The following is a 24214-nucleotide window of genomic DNA, read 5'->3' as shown; positions in this document are numbered from 1 at the left end:
TCTTGAACAGAACTTTTGATCAATCGCCAGAGCTCAATAACTTTTGAAATCCATCAGCACCACTGCTCTCCTGGTGAATGCTTTTCAGGCACTCTTGCAAGAGTTTTTTTAGTATCTTGGTACACCTAAACAGGATTTCAGTCCAGTGGTGGACTCTAGTGCGCAGCTTTTGTCAAAGAGGTGGCTGACTAGTGTCCAGACCTAAGGCTGCTAGAGGAAAATGAAAGATTTATTATTGATTATAATTTGGCTTATTAAACATAGTGGGGCTTCAGCAGTGGATACACCTGCTGGGCAAAACTGAGACTGGTATAGAGCGGTTTCTTCTTTCTCAAAACTTGGTTACAGGCTTAAAAATAGTTTGATATGAGCTATAGATTGATGACCAGTTTTCTTTTTTCCTCCTGAAGATGCATCTCTCCGCCCCTCTGCTGTACCTGTGTTTGGGAGCTTTGGTCAAATGTGGTGAGTAAAATACAACTTTTAACGGCGTATTACTGAGCTCCATTTATCTCTGCTTCCTGTGCTATGTGATCTATACATTTTGTGGGTGGAGTATATAGCAGGATACGTGTTTTCCTCTGTTTCTATTTTTCAGAGTTTGATGTAATTGTATAAGGACGCAAATGTCCAACATACTAAAATTGAAGCCAAAGTTGGTAGACAATTGAAAAAGATCATTGACTCAAGCCATCCAACATGCCAGGTTTCTTAAAGGCCTACTTCACCGGTTTGAATATGAAGGTGTATTGAATTCTGAGATCCTATGTAGTATAAATGTGCAAAAAAAAATTAAAATCGGTTCATCCTAGCCTGAGAAAAGGCAGAAAGAGTGTTTTTTTAACCCTATATTTCTCTTTCTCGTGACATCACAGAAAGAGAAATATAGGGTTAAAAAAAACGTACTTTGTAAATATTACTTTGATGTCACAGTAAAAGACATCACAGTAATATTTACAAAGTACGTTTTTTGTTAACCCTATATTTCTCTTTCTGTGATGTCACGAGAAAGAGAAATATAGGGTTAAAAAAAACACTCTTTCTGCCTTTTCTCAGGCTAGGATGAACCGATTTAAAAAAAAATCGCACATTTATACTACATAGGATCTCAGAATTCAATACACCTTCATATTCAAACCGGTGAAGTAGGCCTTTAACTTATAGCTATTTATAAGACATTTCTGAAGAAGCACTCGTTTTTATTTTTTACTAATTTCTTTTTCATCCATGTCAGATTTTAACCTCGAAAGTAACTAGTTGTCATGCAACTGTAGTGGAAACATTTCCCTCTGAAATATTGTGGAATAGAAGTTTAAAGTAGTACTAAGTTTTAGTTTTCTATCACTTGGCTGGCTCCTGCAGTACTATCACTATCTTTTGCTGTGTTTCTGTTTCAGCTGCTGGAAGTGACTGGTGCTATACAGGCTGTGGTACGTACGATCAGGTGTCTGACTTATTGAATGATATGGATTAAACCATCATTATTTGCCGTTTTGGAATTAGGCAACTCTTACCTTTCATAGAGCACAGCCCGGACCACTGGAAAGACATCTCGGGTACTTTCTGTGGACGGAGTAGGCAGTCTCCTATTGATATTCTGACCGCCAACGTTGAAACCGACGATAAACTGCTTAGCTTTACTTTTGCCAACTTCACTTCCCAGCAAGTCATCAAGTCCATGACAAACAATGGACATACAGGTACACAAACGGTGACTTCCATGTGCTGCTTTTGTCCTTGCCTATGACAGACAGTAAAGTGTGTATTTGGGTCTAGCCTTCAGGGCACAAAGCCAATCGTATGATGCGGTTTGTTTAAATTCCTTTTGAACTCAAGACTGTCTGCATCTCTCCCACCCATAGTGAAATGCGCTTTGGAGGAAAACAATGTTGAAGTGAGTGGAGGTGGTCTTAATGGAATATATTCTGCCATTCAGTTTCACTTCCACTGGGGCGATACAGAGCATCATCCTGGGTCAGAGCATATGGTTGACGGGCACAGATATCCAATGGAGGTAAAGTGTGCTTCACTGGCATTTACTCATTCCTCTCTTCTTTAAAGACGGTGTACCTTATTTCACCTTGTCCCATCAATTTGTGTAATCTTTTGCAGATGCACATAGTCAGTCTGAAGAAAGGTCTTGGTGTGACTGAGGCCACAGGGAATTCAGAGGGAATTGCTGTTCTTGGATTTTTCTTGAATGTATGCCCTACATCTTTTTAAAGGAAAAACACACACACACACACACACACACAGAACTGCGCAAAAGTTTTAGGCACTGCGAAAAAAAAATGCTGTGAACAAAGAATGCTTTCAAAAACAGAAGGGAAAGATATATCCAGCAGTGCCATCAGCTCAGACCTGTCACCAGTGGGACTTATACAAACATCTACTATTGGATGTGCCCAGTGCCTCTCTGGATCTGCCAACCAATTGCATAACGTTTGGTTGTGACGTATGTCATGTGGCGGCTTCTGAGCTACTCCCTCTGTTCGCTGATTGGACAGCAAAAAATCTGTCCGGAGAAAATCAAAGAATATACCGCATACCCAGACTGACTACTGAAGGGAAATGAAAATTGAGCGGAAGTAGGTAGGCGGGCGGTGTCAGGCTAAGCTGATGGCACTGTTGGACATCCTCCGATTTCGATGGGAAATAAACTTGATGTGTTTTTTATTTGAAATCTTTGTCTGGGAGAGACCTTGCTTATCCAGTATAACTACCTTGTTCGCTCACTTAGCATTGTTTAGAATTTAAAAATTAACTATATTTTTGAAAGCATTCTTAGTTTACAGCATTTTTTCACACCTGCCTAAAACATATTGCACATCACTGCATATTTTTTCAATTACAGCTTGCTCATTAGGAATTGGTTGTACTTATGAAATTGACTTTGTTTAATTATTGTGTCTTCTCCCTAAGGCAACAGAAGACGGGGATATGTCGGGACCATGGAGCAAGCTCACATCACACCTGACAAACGGCAATGGTACATTCCAATATTTAATGTTTGTCAGTGATTGAGCTGAGTGCCATCTAGAGTGCAGTAGAACATAAGTGACTGACGAGGTATTATGCTTTGGTCTTGTGATATGCCCAGTCATAAGAACAGATTCTTGGTTTTTTAACATGCTTTCAGGCGGTGTGTTCTCTTATTTAGAAGGGCAATTTATATTATTTATAGTGATAAAGGACACTGGTTGTGGGTGAAATAGACTTTGAGATCACTTATGGTGATGTTGTCTGATTCTCGTCTAATTGTACTACTTATAATGAACATGGTGTGAATTCCATTTGTTGACAGCCTTTTTTTTCATCTTTTCACAGACACAGTTAATATAAACGATGCCATCTCTATCAATGACCTAATTGGGAGTGTAGACCTCACAAAGTTCTACCGTTACTTGGGCTCCCTGACCACTCCCAACTGCAACGAAGTGGTTGTGTGGACAGTCTTTCAACAGCCAATCAACATTAACAAAAAACTGGTGAGTTAGGAGTCGTTTTGTGGGGTAGGAGGAGGAAAGGCCATGTTTAGTCAACACATGCCCTTCAGCAGAAAGACAAATGTAAAGGCCTTTCAAATATGTCAAGTATTTGCCATGTTACAGCAAAATCTCTTAAAGGGCAAAAACAGAGCGGTGATAACATAATGCAATACAAGGCCAAGAAATATAAAATTAAAGCTGGCAATGGTCTGAAATAAACATATTTTAAAGGTGGTTTATAATTTGGTATCTTTATAGTAATATATTAGATGGCTATGTAATATGGGTCGCTTCTGAGGCCTTCCAAGTGGCCAGAAATCAGTTGTAAGGAGAGGTTGTTTTTCAACCTGTATGTTAAAAGGCCTTGTGTCCCTTCAGTTTAAAACAAAAAAATAACTGGTATAAATGTAAAATATGTAGTATATTGAGTCTAGTCAGTGGTTTGGAGGGCTTAGTAATAAATTAACTAAAATAGGTGAAAAATTAGCATAGTAAACATCACACTTCATTAATTTTAGCCTATTTAACATCTGACAAGTCCATTAAGTAGCCTAGCAGCTCTTACACTGATGAACTTTAATTATATACATTAAGAGCAGTGAAAGCAAACACTAGGCTTAATCAATTTGAATTTACAGCATAATCCATTTGTCAACAGATGGTTGCAGGAAGTTTTTTTTTCTGTGTAAGGCTGTCACAGTTTGCTTCATTTACTGTGTGTAACCAGAAATAAGAAGCCTCCTGTTCGGGATCTCCTGTGGGATTATTTTACTTCTGAATTAAAACGGAACATAAGTCACACTGTACAGCTCAACCAGGAAATAAATGTGACCTCGGACAAACGGTTACACAAGCAACCACTCCTGCCTGCAAGCCAGTGTTACCACATAATTCAAGTACATAGACGTAACTGGTACATACTGGTTTGATGATAATCTAGTAATGACATAATGACGTTTGCACGACTAGAGAGGAAAAAAAGGTTTTGATTGTTGCAGAATGAGATGACATCTTGTCTGCGTCTTATCTAGCTGGCAGCCATCAGACACGTGGAAGATAGTCAGGTGCACATATCTTTGCTCTTTGGCTGCGGGCTCAGCAGGTGCTTGACTCTGACTTAACCTTCCACAATACCAGTCTTTCAGCATTCAACACTCCTTTACGGAGCCCCTCTGGTGACATCTGTGAAAGAAAAAAAAAATCTGTTTTCTCGATTTAGTGATCTGTTTGCATGATTTAATAATCTGTGGCCTGTAGTGCTTTTACATAATTCACCTATGGAACTGAAGTTCCGGGGTTCCGGGGGGACTGTTATAACTGGGGGAATTTCCTGTTTTGTCTTGTTGGCGTTTTGAGACTATCGGGAGTTTACTGTCTGCTCCGTTGTTGTTACTCGACAAGTGTATTAATGTCATTAAAGCAGTTAGCTCCGTCTTTTGACACTCCGCCTCCGACTCCCGTCTTTGCACGCCACATTGGTGACCCCGACGTCAGTCCCGCTGAAGATTCCGAGACTGATTTGAACATCGATCGCAACAGCATGGCGCTTTCCATCGTTCTCAAATTGCCGGAGTTCTGGGAGACGTCCGCGGCAACGTGGTTCGCACAGGCAGAGGCTCAGTTCACCCTCCGTGGGATTACAGATAATGCCACACGCTATTACCACGTCGTCTCAGCACTGGGGAGCTCCACTGCAGCCAGGGCAGTAAGCTTTATTACATCTCCTCCTGCCCAAAATAAATATGCAGGGCTCAAGGCTTACCTCCTCAAAATCTTTGAACTGTCGAGATCGGAAAGAGCCCGGCGTCTTCTTGCCATTCAAGGCCTGGGGGACAGCAAACCCTCCGAACATATGGAAATGATGTTAAACCTGCTGGGCACGGAGGTACCAAATTTCCTTTTCATCGAACTCTTCCTGCGACACATGCCACCACACGTCCAGACAGCGCTCGCGAATACATCCATCACGGAGCCACGGGCTCTGGCAGAGGAGGCAGACAGGTTCTTTCTGGCCACCCAGCGTTTCGCCCCGGATGTGCTGGCCCCGACACGCAGTTACACTCGTCCGGGCAGCAGCGCTCCCCTTGGCGGAGGACACGCGTCCACTGAAAGCCTTACCGCTGCGGGCCTATGCTATTTTCATGCACGTTTCGGGGCCAAGGCAAAAAGGTGCCGCTCTCCGTGCACTTTCAACGCGGCGGGAAACGCCAAGGCCTGCGCTCAGTAGTGGCCGTGAGCGCAGGCACAAAGGGCCGGCTGCTGTTCATCGTGGACACCCTCTCCAGGCGTAAATTCCTTTGCGACACCGGTGCACAGAGGAGCGTAGTGCCGGCTACGGTGGACGACGCCGCCGGCGGGTTGCACGGCCCTCCCTTAACATCTGCCAACAACACCCCGATCCGAACGTATGGCACGAAGTCTGTGGATTTATGTTTTGGAGGTCAGCGGTTCACATGGGATTTTGTTACAGCCGACGTCTCCTTCCCCCTCCTCGGCGCAGATTTTCTGTGTGCACACGGGCTGCTGGTTGATGTCAAGAACGAGCGCCTGGTGGACGCATTGACCTTCTCCTCGTTCGCATGTGTCTGCGATGAGGGGACATACGACGGCCTTTCTAACTCGCTCTCTGAGGGTGACAAGTACCAGCGACTGCTCAGAGAGTTCTCTAGCCTGCTGCAACCAACCTTCTCGTCCACGTCGACGAAACACGGTGTGGAGCACCATATTGAGACGAAAGGGCCCCCCGTCCATGCCAGGGCCCGACGGCTCGCTCCGGAGAGACTGGCGGTTGCTAAGGCTGAATTCGCCAACATGGAGCGCCTGGGCATCATTCGCCGTTCCGACAATCCGTGGTCCTCGCCACTCCACATGGTTCCGAAGCAGGATGGCGGCTGGCGCCCATGTGGAGACTACCGCCGCCTAAATGATGCCACCACGCCCGACCGCTATCCAGTGCCCCATATTCAGGACTTCTCCGTGCATCTGGCGGGGAAGCTCCTGTTTTCCAAAGTCAACCTTGTGCGGGGCTACCACCAGGTTCCGGTGCACCCTGCGGATGTCCCGAAGACAGCTGTGGTCACTCCGTTTGGGTTGTTTGAGTTCCTCAGGATGCCATTCGGCCTGAAAAACGCGGCCCAGTCCTTCCAGCGGCTGATGGACTCGGCACTGAGGGACATGCCTTTCATCTTCGTCTACTTGGACGATGTCCTGGTCGCCAGTTCCTCGGAGGAGGAGCACCTCGCACACCTCCGGGCCCTCTTCACAAGGCTCGACCGCCACGGCTTGATCATTAACCCGGCGAAGTGTGTTTTTGGGGTGCCGTCCATCCAGTTCCTCGGGCACCTCATCAACAGGGATGGTGCCGTCCCCCTTCCGTCGAAGGTGGAGGCTGTTTCCAACTTTCCCCGCCCACGTTCGGCCCGGGGGCTCCGGGAGTTCCTGGGGATGGTCACCTTCTATCACCGATTCATACACCGGGCGGCCCACACTATGCGCCCGCTGTATGAGGCCCTCAAGGACAAGACGCCCGGCCAAGACGTCGACTGGACTGCAGAGAGGGACAGAGCGTTCGAGGACACTAAGACTGCATTGAGCCGGGCCGCATTGTTGGTCCACCCGTTGCCCGGAGCTCAGGTGGCCCTCACAACCGACGCGTCCGACTACGCGGTTGGCGCGGTGTTAGAGCAGTGGGTCGGTGGCGCCTGGCAACCGCTCGCCTTTTTCAGCCGCCAGCTGGTGCCCCGGGAGCGCAAATACAGTACTTTCGACAGGGAGCTGCTCGGCGTCTGGCTGGCAATCCGCCATTTCCGCTTCGCCCTGGAGGGCCGTCAGTTTACGGTTTTTGTAGACCACAAACCCCTCACGTTCTCCATGTCCAAGGTAGCCGAGCCGTGGTCCGCCCGCCAACAGCGCCAGCTGTCATTCATCTCTGAGTATACCACGGACATCCGGCACATCGCTGGCAAATCCAACGTGGTCGCGGATTGCCTCTCCAGAGTGATCGTCGGCGCGGTGCAGCTGGGTCTCGACTACTCGCGTATGAGTGCGGAACAGGCCACGGACCACGGATTTCAGTCCCTCAAAGACTCGGACACCGGGCTGCGCCTGGAAGAAGCGGCGATCGGCGACTCAGGGGTCAGGTTGTGGTGTGACCTCTCCACCGGCCAGCCCAGGCCACTGGTCCCTGCCGGCTGGCAGCGGGCTGTTTTCGAGGCAATACACGGCCTGTCCCATCCCGGCAGGAGGGCGTCTGTGAGGCTGGTCTCTCAGAAGTTCGTCTGGAAAGGGCTTAAGAAGGACGTATGGGCCTGGGTCGACTCGTGTGTGTCCTGTCAGCGTGCAAAAGTGCACCGCCACACCAAGGCCCCGTTGGAGCCATTCGTCGTCCCCGGTAGGAGGTTCGACCATGTCAACATCGACCTGGTGGGGCCACTCCCCCCTTCGCATGGTTTCACCCACCTCCTCACGATGGTGGACAGGACGACGCGTTGGCCTGAAGCTGTGCCACTCACCTCGACATCGTCTTCCGATGTGGCCCGTGCGTTTATCGGCACGTGGGTCGCGCGCTTTGGGACACCTTCGGACCTCTCCTCCGACCGGGGTGCACAGTTTACCTCAGAGATCTGGAATGTGGTTGCCAGGGATCTGGGGGTTAAACTGCATCGCACCACCGCATACCATCCTCAGGCTAATGGTTTGTGCGAGCGGTTCCATCGCTCCTTGCGTGCCAGTTTGACGGACGGCAACTGGTTGGACAAACTTCCTTGGGTGATGCTGGGGCTCCGGACGGCACCTAAGGAGGACCTGCAGTCCTCGTCTGCCGAGTTAGTCTACGGTCAGGTGCTGCGAGTTCCAGGGGATTTCATTCCGAACGCCACAACACCCTGGTCGGCGGCCGGGCAGCGGTCCTCTCTGCTGGAGGTCGCCAAGCAGTTCGCACCCGTCCCCACTTCGCAGCACTGCACCCCCGTTTCCCTGGTGCCACCCAATCTGCACACGGCGGAGTTTGTGTTCATCCGCCACGACGCCCACCGTGGACCGTTGCGCCCCCCCCTATGACGGGCCGTTTAGGGTCTTGCGACACGGGGATGAGGGCCTGGTCGTGGACATCGGTGGTAGGCCCGAAACTGTCTCTGTCGACAGGATCAAGCCTGCCCACGTGGACATTTCCAGACCGTTGGAGTTGGCCCAGGCTCCGTGCCGTGGACGCCCCCCGTTGCCACGCCCCGCTGGGCTCCCTGCCGCCTTGTCGGTGCCGTTGCCGCCCAGTCCTGGGCTTAGTCCTGCTGCGCCCACCACGCCCCTCCCCTCTTCGGCCCCTGCCACTCGTTCTAGTCGCGGCCGGGCCATCGTGCCTTTCCGGCGCGGGGACTTTGACTATGGGTGAATTCTGGGGGGGCTTGTGTAGTGCTTTTACATAATTCACCTATGGAACTGAAGTTCCGGGGTTCCGGGGGGACTGTTATGACTGGGGGAATTTCCTGTTTTGTCTTGTTGGCGTTTTGAGACTATCGGGAGTTTACTGTCTGCTCCGTTGTTGTTACTCGACAAGTGTATTAATGTCATTAAAGCAGTTAGCTCCGTCTTTTGACACTCCGCCTCCGACTCCCGTCTTTGCACGCCACAGGCCACAATTTATTAAATTGTGGGAACGGGATAATTCATTTGTGGCCACAGTTTAATAATTTGTGGGAACGAGTTACTTATGTTGTGGCCACGAATTAACAATTATAAAAGGAGTGTGTGCTGTGTTGTCTATCGTTGCAGCAGGGGTTAGACCATGTCGGCTATGGACAAGCTAGAAGAAATAGAAATATGGTTCTATTTTAACCTCGGAATGATTTACAATGATAGCCTATTTAATGCCATTTTATTTCATGACTAAATAAAATGCTGATCTAACATAAAACCGCGCTGAAAAAGGCATGAAATGAGGCAGCCAGTAAGTAGGCTTCCTCTGCCTCACTGAAGGGGGCGTATGCGTGAGCCAACAGGGTTTACAGGATAGCCTACTTCCGTTACCTTCACAACCTGTAGCCTACCTAGTTGAGCTGGCTTTATTTATCCATTATTCCGTTTGGCTATTTTTCGTATTTATTTGTGTAGGGTAATGAAAGGCAGATGTTGCAACTGAAATTTGAATTAGCCTTAAAATACGATCAGCTGGTTCAGTAGACAGCTGTCACTTCGGCCGCGGCGCAATGACTGAATACAGATCGTCAACATGTAGGAAGAATAAAAACATTTATTTGGAGAGATGCCCGAAGTTACTACTTTGCAACCTCGTTGATGACCAACGAGTGCGCATGCATCCGGTGCAGGCGGAAGTACACACACTACAACGATAGACAACACAGCACACACTCCTTTTATAATTGTTAATTTGTGGCAGTATTCGTAGTAAGTATCTCGTTCCCACGAATTATTAAACTGTGGCCACAAATGAATTATCTCGTTCCCACAATTTAATAAATTGTGGCCACAGATTATTAAGTCATGCAAACAGATCACTAAATCGAGCAAACAGATTTTTTTTTCTTCACAGATGTCACCAGAGGGGCTCCGTACTCCTTTAGAATTGTGAAAAAAAAAGAAAATGGCACTGTTTATGTGGTGTGGCTCAGGGAACATCTGATCAGTACGATCATACTTTCTTTGTTCTGGCTGGCTGCCAGGAAATGGCAAGGCTCATTGACAACTTTAAAGTGTTGAAAAAGCGTGTTTTGCTCCTATTCTCAGATTGAAATGTTCCCAATGAAGACGGAACTTACCAATGTTTATCGGCCTAAGCAAGATCTCAATCGACGTAAGGTGTTCGCCTCCCCTGCAACCCCTTTACCTCCCAGTGAGTTGGAAATTTGAACACAATCATGACCAGTACTATTCATGACTCATGAGTTGACACATTAAGTCTGATTGTTCTTTAGGTCATCCTTGGTGCTATGATGGTCACTGTGGTATGTATCGGCAAACTTGTAGAAATTCAAATCTAATGAATGGACGCTTTCTAAATACTAGAATAGGATTTGGACTCCTCATGAACTTCTTCCCCTCTTCCCCCTAGAACACAATCCTTCTAAATGGCATCTTCTACCACAATCGCACTGCGGCGGCGAAGGACAGTCACCCATCAACATTGACACACAAAACATCACACAGCAAAAGGATATTGACGCCTTCACTTTTACAAAGTTTGAGGACAAACATGCCATTGATTATATTATTAACACAGGCCACTCAGGTTAGAAAGTCTTTCATATTTGTGGATATCTGAAATTATTCAAAAATGTACTATCTTGGTTAAACTTGTGTTAAATCTGTCAAAGCAAATAAAAATAGCCTACAACTTCATAAAAAAATAATGCTGATGAGCTTTCAAATTTTTTTTAAAACTGAAGGTAAATATAGTATATTAGGGTTATAATTAGAGCGACAATTGGTCAGTTAGAAGATTAAATTAAGACAATCCTTAGTTGCAGCCCAAGATGGGATACATGACAGTTTGTTGGTGTATAATTCAAGAAATTGTCGTGAGACTGGTGGTTACACTACTTTTGTAAACTGATCACACATTCTTACGTATTTTGATATCTGCGTTTTATAATTGGTCTGCCCCTACCAAATCGACTTAAATAAAAGCTGTTATTTAAGTCTCGGAAGGAAATTTAAACTTTTCTTTGTCTTCTTTAACTCCCAGTTAAGTGTGTACTGAAGGAAGGTACGGTGGAGGTCTCAGGGGGAGGCTTGGAACACATCTACAGCACCCTTCAGTTCCACTTCCACTGGGGCTCGGCCTCCCATGGCTCTTCCAACGGCTCCGAGCACACAGTGAATAAACACAGATACCCGATGGAGGTAGATGCAAGCATTCATCTATTGTGTTAATGCGGGGGCAGGGATTTGCTTTTGCCAGTATATACTGCCTGTCGTTAACTGTCTTTATCCAGATGCACATAGTAAACAAGAGGAAGGATCTTAATCTGGATGTTGCAACAACACATTATGATGGCCTTGCAGTGCTGGCATTCTTCATTGAGGTAATATTTACTTTTGTAGTAAGTCATAAGTTGAGATACATATCCTTACTTTTTTCAATCAGCAAACGGTTGATACAACTTGTGAACTTGTTATATAACTCATGATCAGGTGAGGACTTAACGGGTTTCCAGCATGGTATCTGCACTTGACTGCTGTAGAGTTCATGATATGAAAATGTTCCATCAACATGATACACCTATGACATTGATTTAACACTTGGAAAGCAAGTTGTGTTGAAAACTTAAAGTAGGAGTCATACAGCATGAAAAGGATCGTGCTCAACAGGAGACATTATTTCTAGTGAAATTCCAGTATAATTTGACAAGAGACGAGAATTTTACCCTTATAAAAGCCATTCTTTTGTGATGTACAAGTGAGTCTGTTTTGCAAACTGCTTCCATCAATGTTTATATTCTAGGAGTCAGATGCTACAAAAAGCAGCAGCAGCAGCAGCAGCAGTTCAGAACATAATGAGGTAAGTGGTGTAGCTTACCTAAAGCATCAGATTGTGTAACTCTAGAGACAAATGTTCCTTAATCTTTCACTATGTTTGTTTTTTACAGCCTAATCCCTCGTCTGATACAGGTGCATGGAAGAAACTGACCAGCTACCTTTCTGCAATGCAAGAAATCGGTAAGTGCATTTTTATATTTGTTTGCATACGACTCTAAAAACACTCTCTGTGACACACATGTGCCAGTACATCTTGTGCATTCCTGTTTTGATATAGGCTCCAAAGCTGAAGTCACAAAAGAAATCTCCATTGATGACTTGCTTGGCGACGTGAACAGAGGAGCGTTTTACCGCTATAATGGCTCCTTGACCACCCCTTCATGTAATGAAGCAGTGGTGTGGACAGTCTTTAAAGAGTCTATCAAGGTCGACAAAGACCTGGTAAGTGATCTGATATTTTAAGTTACTTTATTAGTCAATGGTTACAATAAATGTTGTCTTTCCCGCATATCCCCTCTCAAGTTACCACACTTTGGAGGGGGTCAGAGCGCAGGGTCAGCACCCCTGGAGCAGTTTTGGGTTTAAGTGCCTTGCTCAAGAACACAATGGTAGAGATGGAAGGCACCGTAGACGTTATACCAGCCACTTCTAGTTTTACAACTAGTACCCTCCTGTCCGGTGCTGTGGATCGAACCAGCGCCCTTATGGTTCATGGTGGGCCACCTTTCCTCTAGGCCATCCTACCACCCATATTTTACATTATTGTACCATCATGATTTGTTCCCTGATTGTTTTCAATCCAGTTTGTTGCATTTAGCTTTTCTTGATATCAGCCAAGATTATAAATAGAGATTTGATGGAGTGAGAATTTAGGGCAGCAAGATTGAGTCAAACTACAGTGCCCAATAACTGCTAAAGTCTGGTACAGACACAGCACTGCCAGACACTGGGTGTCTAACCTGGTTATGCTATGCTAGACCTGAGATATCTTTCCTTTTATCATCAGTTTGGTCTTTCGGTTTTGAAAGTCGGATAAGTCAAGAACGTTTAACTCTTGCAAATAACTCCTTGGTTGATTTATTGGTAGTTTAGCATGGAAGGTTATGTATGACGACTGCTATAAGTCTGACATCTAAAATGGATGTGAGAACCCTAAAACACCTAAAAGTCATCACTTTTACTTCAGTTTTTATTTAATTTTCAACCTTTTTTAAACAGGACCGCAGATCAAGTTGTACTGCCCTTTTAAAAAAAATATTCTCAGGTATTCTAGCAAATATTGGCACCAATGTCCACCCGATGCTTCACAACAAGAATTCTTCTAGGACTAACTGACTAATGATGAAGGCATGCATTCAGTCAACATGACTGCCCCTTGTTTATTATTAAAATCCAAATAAATGTCTCAAACCTTTTTGATGAAGGCCTTCTTCATACCAGGTTATACTGCTTAAAGAGCACCTATTATGCTTTTTCAACTTTTATGACCTATAAACGTTGTTATGAGGATTTATAGTCATGTTTAACCATACTAAAGTGTCAAATAATGACTTGCATGCATTTAGACGTATTCCCTGCTGACCGTCTGGGGTGGCTGTGCCGAGCGCTAAACACTAGGGCAACCGGTCGCGATTGACTTGTTCAAATTTCCGGGATTTATCTAAGTAGATAAATCCGGATTTTCCATGTATGGTAATGCTGCAACATGCTCAGGCACGCTCCGGCCATGCCCCCACCTGCCTGCGCGCCGCTGAAAGTCTTGCGGAAGGTAACCAATCACAACGGAGTGGGGTTGGCAGGAGGGGGGGGAGAAGGACGAAGCCTAGTGTTGATGGAGAATGCTGAATGCGCCCAGATGAGAGGAAGAGCTTCCCGAAAATCTACATAATTTTTTGTGCTGTGATTCGTGTCAGGTTGCTCTATAGGAGTCATTAATGAGAAATTAAGATCAGAAACGTAGTAAGGCAAGGCAAGGCAAGTTTATTTATATAGCACAATTCAGACACAATGCCACTCAAAGTGCTTTACAGGGGCAAGATTAGAAAACATAAAACACATTATAAAACATTTAAAAGCGAATAAAAGAAGCAAATAAAATAAAAATTGCAGGTTAAAATGGAAACAAAAAAGTCTTCAGACTCGATTTAAAAGAACTGAGAGTTGCAGCAGACCTCAAGTTTTCTGGGAGTTTGTTCCAGATTTTTGGTGCATAATAACTAAAAGCTGCTTCTCCTTGTTTAGTCCTAACTCTAGGGACTGTAAGTAGACCTGTCCCAGACGACCTAAGCGCTCTGGACGGTTCATAACGTATCAGCATATCAGTAATGTATTTTGGCCCTAAACCATTTAGTGCTTTATAAACCAACATCAGTATTTTGAAATCCATTCTTTGAGTGACAGGAAGCCAGTGTAAAGACCTCAGAACTGGGGTAATGTGATCCACTTTTTTGGTCCTAGTGAGGACTCGAGCAGCAGCGTTCTGAATTAGCTGAAGCTGTCTGATAGATTTTTTTGGAAGGCCAGCAAGGACACTGTTACAGTAGTCAAGTCTACTAAAGATAAATGCATGGATAAGTTTTTCTAAATCTTGCTGAGACACAAGCCCTTTAATTCTTGATATGTTTTTTAGGTGGTAGTAGGCTGATTTATTAATTGGTTCAATGTGTTTCTTGAAATTCAAGTCGGGGTCTACGACAACACCAAGATTTCTGGCTTGGGGTGTGGTTTCTAACATAACGGATGAAAGCTGTGCGCTGACTTTTAATTGTTCATCTTTGGCACCAAAGACAATTACTTCAGTTTTGTCGTTGTTTAATTGAAGGAAATTTTGGCACATCCAATCATTGATTTGTTCAATGCACTTACTCAGTGCCTGTATCGGACTGTAGTCTCCTGGTGATATGGTTATGTAAATTTGTGTGTCGTCTGCATAATTATGGTAGTATAATAGGAGATCTTTAAAGGTGCTCCAATAAACGTTCAGTTTGTGTTCATTCTTGCAGTGGTAGTGTTTTTACTACGTCAGCTGTAGTTCATGGGTGAGAGTACACATGATAAAGGCATTAAGAAAAACTATATAAAACTAGCATTCTTTGCACTGACGGTTTCGTTGGCTGTTACATGTCAGTTATGATCATCACAGGAAAAATTTGACTGTTTCAGAAATATTGAAAAGTTCCTCAAATCACCTTTTTTAATTATGTTTAGTGCAGGGGACATTGTATACAAATAAAAAGGGAGGCCTTCAATCTTACAATAAGTCAATTTAGTTGAACTTGTGTCCGCCTTAAATTAAAGCTAACATTTTCTTTAACCCCATCAGATGAGCCTGTTCCCGACTAAGACAGGATATCACGACGTGTTTCGGCCTGAACAATCTCACAATGGCAGGAAAATCTTCTCCAGATCTTCAGCCAAATCTTCAGCATCCAGCGCCCCTCGTTCCGTCATACTGTTTCTGCTCCTGGCATGTCTCTGTGCCTTTTACATATAATCTGCATTTGTGACAAGCTTGAACCTATTTGTGTCTTGCACTGTTCAGATTTTAATTCTAATGTTTGGTAGCAAAATACTTAGAATGTGGTGTTTCACTAGTGGTTTGCATTATCTTGTAATTATATATCATATTCAAGGTTTTGGCAACTATGGAGTCGTGGGAGTTTACTTTGGTGAAGACGCCTACAGCAGCTTCAATGTTGTTGACTACTCAGCAATTTAACTACAGAAGTAAAGACATAAAAAAACACATCACACACCACCTCACTGGAATTATAGTACAGTTGAGATGTTTAGTTCTTGATCTAAAAGTATCATTCAGTTTTCTTTATCAAAACATGTACATATTATTATATAACAAGATGATCAACTATACTGTATATCAGGAGATTCAAGGCCTTCTGTCTGCTAATCTAACCCAATGATTACAGCTGTTAATCACAAACAAATGTATTAATGTATTCTATTGCTTTAATCAGTGGGGAATGTATAAAATAATAACCGCTTGAAAGGCAAAAGCTTCCTTGAAATGTATCACAACTCGCGTGTAGATTACTTTACATGATGATTTACTGATAAACTGGTATCGTCACTGCTTGCACTCTGTCTGCCCTAATACCAGTTTATAGCCATGACACGGTACTTTTAGGAACGGGATTTAAAGCATATGGAGATGTTGATGAGTTCCAACGCAACCAGTTAATCACGATGCCAAGAGGTAGAGATAAATCTATTACAGGCTGATGTTGTCGGTGTAAGTCTGAGACTCACCTCAGTTGACCTTGAGGGAAGCTTTTGTGTTGTAATCTTGGGACTAAAGATGTGAAAGATGGCTCTTCATATTTTAGCTATAATTTCCTTTAAGGAAATGTTTTCCCTTATCACACATGCAGGAACGTGACTAGCTGTTTTTTTATTTTTCATTATAAGGAATGTTTCTCTTCATGGCTTTTCTTAAACACCATTGTCACTCTGTCACTCCGGATGGGAACATGTCCCCGATGTCCCCACGTGTAAACCAGCAGCTACCCATATAACGTAGTGTCTTGCCACTGTATGAGGGGGGCAAAAAAATGTACTCCCTTGAACAAATATCATGGCTTCTCAGGAAGACAGAATCTCAATTAGCAAGAACAGAATGAATGACAAGCCAACACCACCCCTCTGTACTGGCACTGATAAAGTTGAAGTAAAATGAAATCTGTTTAATGATGCACTGTTACTTTAAGCTCACAAGAGGTATGGGTCTCAAACACTATCCTGAAGGGCTATATGTTGCTTTTCCCAACGAACAAGCTTACTATACCCAGCCACTTATGTTTTTAAAAGTGAATGAATGCCAATGATCCCTCCTTCTATATACTATCATGCATATGGCGGCAGTCAGGAAATATGCTGCCCTTCCAGGATGAGCTAAAAGAATAAAGATGCTTTGAAACAAAATAACATTGCCCATTTTCACTGGCGAGAAAGATGTATTTCATGTAGCAGAAGCGTGCTATAAGCTAGCTCTTTCTACAAGGCAGGAATGATTGAAGACTCATTTCTAAGGTCAAAGGTGAAATAGCACAATACCGCACAGTCTTGTAGTGGGTTTGTTTAAATAGGCAGTGAAAACCAGAAAACAAATCTATAAGGCATACTTGAAGCAGTAAAAAAGTAGAGGCAAATTATAGTATCTTTTGCTATGAGATGACATCTTTCGCTCCATCCTCCATAATTGCTTGTGCGCTACAGCTTCTCAAACATTTTCTGTCATTCCCCCCTTTAGATGCCAGATGTTAAACTGTGCACAGTATTTGTTGATTGACCCCAAATAAATCATGTGTATTTAGCATCACTCAAACATCCCAGGTGCGCAGTGATGGCGGAAGTACTCAGATCCAAAACTTAAAAGGTGGAGTCAGCGATTCTGAAGAACGCTTGTCAAAATCATTTTGTCAGAATCAGTGTATATCTCTCCACGAAAAAGATCATCACACATTTTTAGCCTCTCTGTCTTGAGAGAACCCCACATTTCATGAGCTCAGAGCACATTCCTGTTTTCAGCTTTGCGCTGATCCATGGAGGAATCATGACTTTGAATCTAATTAAACTGTCACCAAATATGGTGATGCATGGTTTTCACGATACAGTGTGAAGGTATGAAAACAAGTAATTAAAGCTTTAAGACAAATTTATTAGAAAAATTACAATATTTTTCTCTGAGATAAAACAAATCTATCCCCTACAGTTTGAGACCCACTCAGCGACACTGTGAAGGTTACTAGCAGCTGTTAGTTCAGTGCAAATCTTTGGTTTATAAACTGAGTGAACAGCATAAACATTGTACAGTTTGTATGTAATAAGCAATGGAAATTGGACAATTCTTCGAGCTTTAACAATTGATCAACTCCTCCATTACCACATCATACATAAATGTGAAAAAGTTTGACTACTGTCGGGCACACGAAACACAAATCGTTTTCAAATACTGCTATAGCTGTTCAGTAATGCAGGAAACAGATCTTTTCTACACAACCGGTATCTCAGCCAATTGTTTCTCCTACCTTGCATCTGGCATATCAGATTCAAAGGAATGATGAGTAATAACTTTGCATATGAAGTCAACAATGAAGATGCCATTATGTGTAAGCAACCATCACCCAAAGGTCATCATCACATGCAAAATCACAAAACCTAACGTTTCTTTGCCCACATCAAGGAAAACGTGGTAGTATGAGAGGGCTTCTATGCAGCAGAGTTGTCACAGCGAGTCCTAAAAATAAAATAAAAACACATTGTGGGTAGGGCAGGTACACAGCATAGGACAGTCTAGATATGTATTTATGCAGGCAGTGAAGCCTACAGTAGCATACCGAACGATATCAAGTAGCCTCCTCTTAATCTGGCTCTCATCTAGTATCTGTGTCTGCCTATCCCTCCATCTTTTTGTCTGTATGTGCTTTCGAGCACGTGAAATACAAATGTTGCCTGCCTTGTGCACACAGCCACCCAGTCACCTTCCTTAGAAATGTTACCTCACATTGCTTCAAGCGTTGTTCATGAGTCATGAGCCTTCTGGCGAATTTCTCTTTTTTTTCAATCAAACAGCTTTCCAAAATCTATGTGCACTGCGCAACCTCAGACACAATAGGTAATTTTTTAAGGTGCCAATATTCTCAAATATATTTTTCCTTGTTCCTCCACATCATTTGACAGAGTTGAACTAGCTCAAACCAGCCATCTCTGACAAGGAAATGTTTTCTATTGGGAAAAGAAACCTTTCTCTAATACATTAAGAGTTGACACTATATCAAACTTTTGATTTCACGTGTGTGTGTGTGTGTGTGTGTGTGTGTGTGTGTGTGTGTGTGTGTGACTACATCATTTAGTACATTGTAGTTATTTATGGTGAAATAAGAGACCACACAAACCCCACACACGTCCAACTCAGGGGGTTTTGGGTTAGTATGGGCCCAAAAATAATTCTCGCCCAAGGCCATGTGAGCAGGTGATCCAGTCACGTGAGAACAACCTGTAGTGAAGCTGCAATGCTAACCAAGGAGTTTCTAGGCTATTCCCATTTACAAAGCAACTGAAGCATCTATTCAAGCATATAAGTGCTGCATGGTTGCACTGGACTCATCAGAAACTTGGTTCATATTCACTGGCAGATTTACACTTTCTATTATTTGGCTGAAATCATGTTTATTTGGGGAAAGAAGAACTCCATGTGAACAAATTATATAAACTGACAAAAGTGAATAAGTCTAAAAAAAATCATCCAATGAGGTGAAGATCTACTCAGATGTCAAACAGAGGCGGTTTCTAAGCAGCAGAGTGGAGCGAGCTCATAAAAAGGGGGAGGATGAGTCTTCACAGACGCTTCCAAGCAGAGGAGATAGCTAACAGGTGCCCTAAAGGTAAGAAAGGCACTTCTGATCAGCTCTTGCATCCACAATAACTGTTTTTTTTCTCCTTAGGCATTGTTATTTCTTTTCACTAACCACCTACCAGTTTGTGACTGAAGTTGGTCAATTTAAAAATTGTGCTAATTTGCTTATTTGCCAAATTAAAACATTAACTTAAAATCCATTCATTATTATTATTATAACATATTTTTATAAGTTAAGGATTTAATGTGAGTGGACATTTGTTTTTGTGAAAAATAATATATTTCAGATGATCGCGATTGTAGCTGTGCTTGCTGTGTGCGTCCTTGTACCCAGCGCCCATGGTGCCAACACCGATACCGGTAAACAAAAAATGATCTTGGATTTATTGTGACTGTCTGAACAGAGCGTTTCTTTGTAGACTGTTAACTATGAGCAAGTCATTTACTCAATGTCCCCTTTCCTTCCTCCAGAATGGTGTTATCATCTGACATCCTGCAGTAAGTGGCCCAATCTTTACCTCTTAATAACCACAATAACATTTTAACCGTGGATACTCTTCAGCTACTAAAAACTCTTATTTACTTTAGATGATGCTACCTGGCCAACACTTTTTCCCAATTTTTGCAATGGCGCCCGTCAGTCACCCATCGACATCATATCTGCATCTGCCGTGGAGAATACCAACCTGACTGCATTCACCTTTACTAACTACGACAGCATCTCCACCATGACAAAGATCGAAAACACTGGACACACAGGTGAGGAGTGGGTGCGGTCAGAAATCCCCTATATGGTGCCAGATGGGTTTAACTTTATTGGGTTGTGTAAGGAAGAAAATATGCTTTTAAAGGTTTTAAAAAATATACCTGCAAATTATACTTCTCTTGAGGCGACACAAGTAGTGGTGTAACACAAGTACAAAAATGATCATGCTGGGCTATAAATGTCCATTTTAAAACTATAATTAGAATACTGGTCACAGCACTTCCTTTAATTGTTTCTCCCCACCTGTGTTGATTCAACGTTCTTGTTTTCACCCTTTTCCAGTTAAAGTTACTCTTGCAAGTGGCGTCACCGTTTCAGGGGGAGACCTGTCTGAGACCTATGACAGCCTGCAGTTCCACTTGCACTGGGGCAACGGGGCTACTGTCCCTGGATCTGAGCACACTGTGAATGGCAAGCGATATCCCATGGAGGTAGGGGAAACTCTTTGTTTTACATTGAGCTCTATTATGGAGTTCTGTCAATAAATTCATATTAAAATAATATTGTATTTACTTCACTCCCACAGTTGCACATTGTAAACAGCAAGTCATCCTTAAACCGCAATACAACTTTAGCAGTTGCAGACTCTACAGGACTTGCTGCTCTTGGTTTCTTCATTGAGGTGAGGTCTTATTTTTCAAACCTCGTTGTTCCATACCGGCCACTTCTTACAACACACCTATTATTAAAACCACTTCCCCATGAAGCATTTCAGAAAGCCAACTTTAAACAATGTGTGCTAATTTCAGGAAAGGTCAGGTGATGAAACCGACCAACCTGCAAGCTGGAACAACTTGTCCTTCTACCTGTCTAGGATCACAAATAGAGGTAAAGAGAAGTTTTACTCTTCATTTGTCGAATATTTTCTCTCATTGTTGAAATGTTTTTGCTCCAGTCCCTTCAGAGTTCTTGTTTTTGTCCTCAGGTGAATCTGCTACGATTGCGCCTGGATTTTCACTGGATGATCTACTGTCCGGGGTGGATCGCACCAGTTACTACCGCTACCTTGGCTCCTTGACCACCCCCACTTGCAACGAGGCTGTGGTCTGGACTGTGTTCAAGGATACGATCAAAGTCAGCAAAGAATTGGTGAGTATCTCTGGTGTGTCTTTTCAAAGTGCAATGACCAGGCACGATTGGTACAGGCGCTCCAAAAGTGTTTCATGTAGCTAACTGGATTTAATATCTCATCTCCAGATTAACCTCTTCAGTACAACAGTACACGTCACCAACAGCTCATCACCCTTGTTGGTCAATGTCTTCAGAAACGTCCAGGCACCCCAACAGGTCACAACAACGCTTGCCAGGAGCGATGACAGCGTCAGTGCCAGCAGTGGTGCTACCGCCACAAAGAGCTACTCTCTGGGGCTGATGGCTCTGGGCCTCGCTCTGGTGGGGAGGAGTTAAAGCTGAAACATTTTGTTGTTGTGCCTCAGAAACTTCATTAGTTTTGCTAGTAAACCTGTTAACAACAAGGCAAACTGTTTCTATATAAATTATGCATTCTACTACTTCTAGTGCCTTTGATTAAGTATGCAGGACACACCCAAGAAAAAATTTGCCGTAACATCACAGGAACCTTGTTGCTTTCCAATGTTGCTGTATGTATTCATAATGTTTCTAGAAACGTATTGGATTTGACGATTGCCGTGCCATCTGAGTGTCAATTAGGAATGTTTAACAGGGTTAAAATTGCTCTAAAGAATTATTTATCCATCATCAGATTTTTATTACGTTGTATTATTGCCTGTAGTTCTTGCATAATACACATTTATACCTATCATGATGCACGCACAAATGTGGCCTTAAGTTATGTAGTATGAATCACTTGTGTATGTTCTAAGCTGGCAATGCTATACATTCAAAAAGGGGAAGCAGTTTACCAGGTAGATGTATGATTAATGGCAGTTTGGAGATTCACTAATGTAATTGGAAAGTGAAAGTATTTACTTTTTTGTATTTGTATATATGATCCGCTTTGCTTGTATTTAGTTTTCATCAGATTACAAAATGAATTGTAGCCACAATGCCAAGCTGAACACTCAAAATGAAACCCATGCTACCTTTCAGTCGGTGTAATGAAGGATTGACGTGACTCTCAATGAACACCATTTTTGTATCGCAATGACGTGCAATTGCTGTTCCCCTTAGCCCTGTGCTGCACTTCTTGCACATCTAACAGAACTGTGACATCTTGATCTTGTTAAATGTTTTGAACACCTGCCTATCCATCTTTATGTTAATATGTGCGTTTGATCACGTGAAATAAAAATGTTGCATGCTTTGTGCACACACCCACCCAGTCTCCTTCCTTAGAAAGGTTATAATGTTACCTGACATTGCTTCAAGCTGTGCTAATGACTCATGAGTCTTCTGGGGATTTCTTCGTCCTTTTGTTTTTTTAAATGTCAAGCAAACCTAGTTTTCCACACCGTAAAATATTTGCATTTGGCAACCTCAGATAAAAAAAGTACCTTTTTATTTCCGACTATTTTTAGATATATTTTTTCCCCTTGTTCCTCCGTAACGTAGGACAATGGGTAAACCAGCTCAGACCAGCCATTTCAAGGAAATGTTTTCGACTTGGGAAATAAACCACTTTTCAAACACTGTACATCAAGATATAACACTTAATCAAACTGTGAAGTGATGAAAATATGGTAAGTGAAATGTCTAAGTAGCCGAGCAACAGCACCACTGGTCACAGTGTGGGCGATTGATGGGATTTTCCAGCCTGATGGCCTGTGGGAGAGTGCACAAGGTGTCATTGTATGCTGATTATATTCTTCCATATATCGCCAACCCTGCTCTATCTCGTCCCTCTATCCTATCCCAGTTGAATCAAATCAGAATTGATTGAACCTGCGGAAAAGAAAAGTTTTCCCTTTGATCCCTCCTGCTGTTATATCCCTGCCTCTCTTGGTTTCCCTTCAGGAGATTGAATGCACAAATTACCTTTATTCATTAGCTTCATTACTGGGCATATCAGTTTGCTCATAATTAATATTGTACAGACAATTCCTATATCTTTTTCAGAACATTCCCGTTCTCGTTCCTAAAAAAACAGTTTAACTCTCTTGACAGTGTTTTCTCAAGATTTGTCTGGGAGGGCAGACAGCCACAGATACATAAGGACCTATTACAAAGACCTTACGCATTGGGAGGGATGTCTACACCCAATATTCTTCTATTCATTAATACTGGGCTAGTAAGATTCAGATTCCATACATGTCAAAACTAGTTCACTTCACAAATAGAATCACATGATCTTACCATTCACTCCGTAGTCACTTCTCCACTACCACTGGCTATTGCTACATCATGTAATAAATAATAATCAATTTATTGTTCACACGATCTATACCTCTATCGTGTATTCGCAAAATTCAATCTGTTGGCAGGAACATTTTATTGACCTCCATCACACTTCTACCATTATTTACAGATTAGGCATTGGGTTCAGAAGGGTTATCATCCTTTCACTGAGACACCCCCAACAACACAGATAAATCCATTTTTAGCATACTAGTCTCAGGGCTAGCAATTAAAGGATCTAATATACTAGCCATCATAAATCATCAACCTCTAGCCTCAGAACCCATGGGAACAGGATCTTGGAACACTTTTTTCTTATGATCTGTGGGAGGTGGTTTTAGGACAAATACACTCTTCCTATTCATCATGCAGTATATATGATATGGGCTTATACAACTTAAGGTTGTTCTCAGTGTACATATCACTACAGCCAAATTGCCCAAAATCTACCCTAACATTGATCCCACCTGTGACAGGTGTAAAAATACTCCTTGTTTTCCTAAATGCCATATTGTGTGGAGAGACCTGCCAACTGTGAAAGGCAATCGAACATGAAGAGTATGGTGGCCTTCATTAGCCTACTGGCCCGATGGCTAATACTTTTGAATTGGAAGGACTCTCAACCGCCATCCTTTGTCAGATAGATTAAGGATGTCATGTTTTATCTTAAACTGGAAAATATACAATTTACTTAACAGTACATAAGGATAACTAATAAAAAATAAATAAGATAAAAATAAAATGTGGATGCCTTTTATGACCTATTTTGATCAAATAACCAAT

General features: G+C 43.1%; 1 protein-coding gene across 1 annotated transcript; it reads left to right on the top strand.

Moving 5' to 3' along the window:
* Nucleotides 1-410: 410 nt before the first annotated feature.
* Nucleotides 411-22335, top strand: LOC307266470 (uncharacterized protein; the record flags this gene model as incomplete). The annotated part of the gene is made up of 23 exons (XM_080048501.1): nt 411-465; nt 1398-1430; nt 1524-1700; nt 1863-2014; nt 2113-2202; nt 2923-2989; nt 3328-3488; nt 10227-10332; nt 10415-10444; nt 10552-10728; nt 11185-11342; nt 11435-11524; nt 11944-12000; nt 12089-12158; nt 12256-12419; nt 19638-19710; nt 19822-19848; nt 19939-20109; nt 20399-20547; nt 20643-20738; nt 20866-20944; nt 21042-21205; nt 21314-22335. The coding sequence occupies 23 exons, from the start codon at nt 411-413 to the stop codon at nt 21521-21523; spliced, it is 2556 nt and encodes an 851-aa protein (XP_079904627.1). The 3' UTR covers nt 21524-22335.
* Between the last annotated feature and the right edge of the window lie 1879 nt (nt 22336-24214).

This window comes from Ammodytes marinus (genome assembly GCF_949987685.1).
Source record: "Ammodytes marinus genome assembly, chromosome: 20".
NCBI lineage: Eukaryota > Metazoa > Chordata > Actinopteri > Uranoscopiformes > Ammodytidae > Ammodytes > Ammodytes marinus.
The sequence above is the reverse complement of the archived record's forward strand: the minus strand, read 5'-3'. Positions and strand labels throughout refer to the sequence as shown.